Genomic DNA, 6,170 nt, shown 5'->3' with positions numbered 1-6,170 from the left:
CTGCTTGTATTTTTATTGTTTGTAACATTTAGACTTTTTAAACTATTTATCTTTTTTTTTAGCAGATTTTACCTCATTTAAATGAATGGGAAAATTGTACTTCAGCATACTTTCAGCTATCAAAATGTTCAGCTCCTCAAGGACATTCATACTACTATGCAGAATTTTTCTAAACTTCATACTTTTGAAATATTTAGCTTTATTTTGAAAGTTTTGCCCCATACAAATGAATGGGAAAATTCTACTTCACTATACCTTCAGCTATTTCAGGTGTCAAAATGTTGAACTCCTCAAGGACATTCATGCTTCTCTTCAGAATTTTCTAAACTTCATACCTTTGAAATATTTAGCTTTATTTTGAAAGTTTTGCCCAATTCAAATGAATGGGAATATTCAAATTCAACATACCTTATGAGCTATTTTAGCTATCAAAATGTTGAGCTCTTCAAGGACATTCATGCTTCTTTTCAGAATGTTTCTAGACTTCATACTTTTGAAATATTTAGCTTTATTTTGAAAGTTTTGCCCAATTCAAATGAATGGGAATATTCAAATTCAACATACCTTATGAGCTATTTTAGCTATCAAAATGTTGAGCTCTTCAAGGACATTCATGCCTCTATTCATAATTTTTCAAAACATCACACTTTTAAAATATTTAGCTTTATTCTGAAAATTTTGCCCCTTTCAAATGAATGGGAAAAATCTACTTCACCATACTGTCATGTGGATATGCCTTTCAGGTGTCAAAACGTTCAGCATTTTCAGGGCGATCCTTCACCACACCGTATCCACATGCATTTACAACAGGAAATGCATTTCTCTAGTTTATTATTATTATTATTATTCTGGGATCTTCCACCCTTTTTTTGGCACTTAATAAGTCCAGCATACTTTCAGCTATACAGGCCATTGAGGTCTCTATCTGTTCAACTCTTCAAGGACATCCCTGCTTGTATTTTCATTTTTATAACATTTATACTTTTTAAATTGATTCAGCTTTATATTTTGCAATACAAGTCAATGGAAGCTCAAAGTGCTGAGTCAATTACACAGTCTTGGAGTGCCATTTGGTGGTTCATAAAATGCAGCGCAATTGGGACATGCCCCAACATAACTCCTCTCTGTCCCCCCCCCTTCTCACACACACATTCACACCTGCTTGTTTTACCTCCTTTGTGGGGTCCACTTGGACTGTTTTCACATCTTAATAAATTCAGCATACCTTCAGCTAGAAAAGCCATTCAGGTATCAAAATGTTCAGCTCTTCAAGGCCAGTCCCTCTTTTTTCATCTCATCTTTCAGAATTTTCAACAAAGAACTTCAGCCATTTCTTCTCAACTATTTCAACAAAGAACTTCAGCCATTTCTTCTCATCTTTCAGCTGTTTCAGCAATTGATTTCAGGCATTTTCAGGACAATCTTTCAGCTTATAGCATCCACACGCATTTTTTTTTTCAGAAAATGCATTTCTCTAGTTTTTTTTTGTTGCTTTTTACTTTTAATAAATTTGCAAATATTTCAAACAATCTTTTTTCACCTTGTCATTATGGGGTATTGTTTGTAGAATTTTGAGGACAATAATGAATTTAATCCATTTTGGAGTAAGGCTGTAACATAACAAAATGTGGAAAAAGGTAAGCGCTGTGAATACTTTCTGGATGCACTGTAAAGGGGTGGACATGGTCAGCAACGATACTCAGGCAGGCTGTGGCATTTAAACGATTCTCAGTTGGTACTAAGGAGCCCAGAGTGTGCCAAGAAAATATCCCTCGCACCATTACACCACCACCAGCAGCCTGAACCACTGATACACTGCAGGATGGATCCATGCTTTTATGTTGTTTTATGCCTAATTCTGACCCTACCATCAACATGTCGCAGCAGAAATTGACACTCATCAGACCAGACAACATTTTTCCAATCTTCTGTTGCCCAGTTTTGGTGAGCCCTTGTGAATTGTAGCCTCAGTTTATTGTTTTTAGCTGACAGGAGTGGCACCTGGTGTGGCCTTCTGCTGCTGTAGCCCATCAACGTGTTGCTCTTCTGCAAACCTCGGCTGTAATGAGTGGTTATTTGACTTACTGTTACCTTTCTATCAGCTCAAACCAGTCTAGCCTCTGGCATCAACAAGGCATTTTCGCCCAGAGAACTGCCACTCACTGGACATTTTCTTTTTTTCATACCATTCTCTGTAAACCCTAGAAATGGTTGTGTGTGAAAATCCCAGTAGAGTAGTAATTTCTTAAATAGCCAGACCAGCCTTTTGTGGTTTGGCTGGAAGTTCAACTACTGGATGGTCCCCATCTATCACTGATGAGTTTACTCTTCACAGCTGGAATAGGTTGTTTTTCTAACAGTGGGACACTTTTTTGTTATTATGCTTTTGCTGTTCTTTGTGCATTATTTTGCACAGAATACAGTCCATAATGCATACTGGTCCCAAGGTAACTGTTTATCAAGACAAGTGCTGTTTATAGAAACACATTATAGCAACAGATAAGATATGATGGCCTTAAAGTTGACCTGTGAAGTTTTAGACCTTGAGTAGCACTATGGAGCATGTTTCATTCATATGGATGATACGATACACATTACTGCCAGTGGCTGATATGAAAGTGACTAAGTGGCAAAAATACGCAGTAATGTGTCAACAAAAGCAATGAAGAAGACTGCAATCTGGGAAACATGAATGGAAAAATTACAGGATTTAAAATGTTCAAAAACTGTGCTTTGCAGTATTTTCAGCATGTTTATTGGGCCTCAAGGGTACACAGTGTGTTTGGTGACAGTGACTATAAACATAATTTTCTTTTGTTGAAAACTCCACAGGATTCCTTTTAAAAAAGGGACATTTGTAAATGTAGTCACAGGTAGAGAACATCACTGGATTGCCTAATGCCCAAATATGTCTTTTAAGCTTAATTTGAACTCTAATGTCTGTATGTATTGCTGAGTGCAAAATGTCTCTTGTCTCTGATCGACCTGGTATGTAAACTTCTACATTAAACTAATTTCTTTCAGTTGGCAGGGGAAGCCCAAGAGCTGTTCTCAGTGCGTCATGGTCCTGTGCGAGCTGCACGCATTCTGCCAGCACCTCATATCAGTGAGTATCTTCTGTATCTTAACTCTGCCTAAATGTGGAACTACCAAACTGTGAAGCACATACTGCATATTCTAACTTTAAATGAGACTTTGATCAGTATAACTGGATGTTTATTTTAAAGTTAGTAATATTGTTGAACTATCACTAGAGAAATTAGGGGTATGATGAGCAGTGTTGTAGTCAAGACCACTTAAACCGAGACCAAATCAAGACCAGGACCAAGCAGTGCAGTTGAACTGAATTTGGTAGCTTAATAATACTGGCTTGCCTGTGTTTCAGTGACACTAATGACACTATACAAGTCACTTTATGGTAGTGAAGTTGTTGAATATTTTTCCCTGTAAAATTCCCAAACATTATGCAAAAACTGTTTTTTCCCCAAATTAAGAGTTGTAGTATACCCAACAAGAGACCTTTAATATGTGAAGTGGCTGTGGTGCCCCTAGACTGTTACTGAATTTTTCCAGTAAAATTTCCCAAAATTATGTAACATCCCCCCCCCCCATTCTTTAGTATAATCAACAGGAGGCCCCTGATAGCTGAACTGAATTTGGTTGTAAGACTACTACACTATATGAGTTATTTCAGTTATTTAATATTTTTGTAGTAAAAGAGCACACTGCAAAACAGGACTGCCATAAAGTCCCTGTGAGGAGGACATCATAAGTGCATATGATCACGTTGGACTACTCTTAAAACATCATTTATCATTACATGAAATACAATGAATGCCTAGTATGCTGCATAATATATCACACATATAGTTACATGTAACATGGCGCCTACCGAGGCAGACGTGTTTGTGTGTTCCACTCTGCCGGCATTTTCTTCGTTTTCTTCTTTTCCATATTCTATCTGATCAACTTCTCTCTATTAACAGGCTATGTTCTGCAGGCTTGTATGGTTGTTGTAATTAAACCTCTACTCAGAAGGCCTACACTTGTCCCAGGTGTTCTAGTTAACAATCTCATATTTATTTCTAAAATGCTTGAAAAAAACTGCTGCAAAGCAGTTATGTGACCACTTGCACAGGATTGATTTGCTTGAGGATTTTCAGTCCGGATTTAGAGTCCATCATAGTACAGAAACTGCATTGGTGAAAGTCACCAAGGATCTCCTCCTGGGATCAGCAAGATGGCGCCCTCCGAGGCAGATGTGTTTGCGCGTTCCACTCTTGAATGCTGGCTTTTTTTTCTTTTTTGTGTGTTTTTTACTATTTCTGCAGTGCACAAATGTCATGCACTGCTAACATACAACAAACAGGCATTGCTGGATATCACCAACTCACACAGCCACTGGGAATTTACTGGTTTCATACCACCGGAGCTACAACTCATTGTTTACTCCCACAACAATGATCAACCCCAGGAAGCCCCTGAAGCACCAGGCACAAGCAAGTAGGCTGAAATCAGGAGAGCGACCCAGAGACAGAGACGCAAATGGGGCAAGAGAGGAGGGCTCCATGCTAGGCTAAAAGCTCGGGCTGCCCGACTGCCACTACCCAGCCTCTTCCTAGCTCATGTACAGTGGAAAACAGATTGGATGAGCTAAGAGCTAGGATTACAATACAATGGGAAATCAGAGAATGCTGTGCTCTAATTCTCACTGAGACTTGGCTTTTTGACAAAGTCCCAGATTCCGTGATTCAGCTACAGACCCACTCTGTACATCAGGGAGACCACACTGCTGCTTCGGGGAAGGTAAAAGGAGGCGTTGTGTGTGTATGTGCTTATATAACTCATGGTGTGGAGGTGTACGGACTGTTTATAAGCACTGTTCTCCAGACATAGAGTTTTTATTGATGAAATGCCGGCCCTATTATCTAGCAAGAGAGCATAGTGCTGTGTTTCTGGCTGCTGTGTATGTTAGCCCAAGAGCTAATCCCTCTGCGGCTCTCAGCAAACTCCATGATGTCATCAGCGCGCTAGAGACATGCTTCTTTTATCGTCGCCGGCTACTTTAACCAGTGCAATCTATGGACTGTACTTCCAAATATTACCAACATGTGAACATTCCCACCCGGGGCAGAAACATTCTGGATCATCTTTACAGTAACATACAGGGCTGCACCCCACCCCCACCTTGGACTCTTGGACCACATTTCTTTGTTCCTGTATCCAGCTTACAGACAAAGACTGAAACAAACAAACCCTGTCACCAAACAAATTAAACTCTGGACCCCAGAGACTGAAGGCACCCTGCAGGACTGTTTTGCCCGGACAGACTGTCAGCGTACAGGATTATGCAGAGCATGTGACCAGATACGTTAGTACCTGGCACCTGTATTGACAACATTGTGCCCACCATACAAATCAGGAGGTTTCCCAACCAGAAGCCCTGGATAAACAGTCAGGTACGCCACATGCTGCGTGCTCACTCTCATGCATTCAGATCAGGCGATGAGACGGAGTACAAAGCTGCGAAATACAGACTGAGGAAAGCCATCACAGCGGCCAAGAGGCAGTACAGAGAGAAGTTGAATGGCTTCTATTTTACTGCTGACTCCGGACGGATGTGGCAAGGCCTGCAGCACATCACAGACTACAGCACCAGCATCATCAGCTCCACAGACAGCCTGCCGGATGACCTCAACACCTTCTACACCTGCTTTGAGACCTCCAGCCTCACCACAGAGAGGAAGCATGCACACACCTGGACCCCCAACCCCCCATCTTCCCTCCACTAACTGTCTCACCAGCCCAGGTACGCAAAGTCCTGAGGAAGATCCACTCCCGCAAAGCAGCAGGACTGCACAACATCCCTGGGAGGGCTCTCAGGGCATGTGCCAGTGAGCTGGCTGATGTTCTCACCGCCATCTTCAACCTCTCCCTCAGCCAGAGCATCGTTCCCACCTGCTTTAAGACAACAACCATTGTCCCCCTTCCCAAGAAGAGCCTGGTCACCTGCCTGAACGACTACAGGCCAGTGGTACTCACCCCAATCATTATGAAGTGTTTTGAGAGAGTGATGGTAGCCCACATCCAGAGCAGTATACCGCACAATCTGGACCCTCTGCAGTATACCTACCGGCCCAACAGGGCCACTTCAGACGCTATCGTGGCTG

General features: G+C 41.4%; 1 protein-coding gene across 8 annotated transcripts in view; it reads left to right on the top strand.

Annotated features, from left to right (window-relative positions):
* Positions 1–6,170, top strand: part of bcas3 (BCAS3 microtubule associated cell migration factor) — a 531,108-nt gene that overhangs the window by 39,264 nt on the left and 485,674 nt on the right. For all 8 annotated transcript variants that reach the window (XR_002276298.1, XM_020616813.1, XM_020616811.1 and 5 more), the window contains exon 6: positions 3,025–3,106. Coding sequence is in view for 7 of the 8 variants with exons in the window: in XM_020616813.1 (XP_020472469.1) it covers positions 3,025–3,106 (82 nt within the window). In the remaining variant the exon portion in view is untranslated. The remainder of the gene's footprint in view (positions 1–3,024; positions 3,107–6,170) is intronic.

Source organism: Monopterus albus, unplaced genomic scaffold (genome assembly GCF_001952655.1).
Source record: "Monopterus albus unplaced genomic scaffold, M_albus_1.0 scaffold179.1, whole genome shotgun sequence".
NCBI lineage: Eukaryota > Metazoa > Chordata > Actinopteri > Synbranchiformes > Synbranchidae > Monopterus > Monopterus albus.
This window is presented reverse-complemented; position numbering and strand designations above follow the sequence as displayed.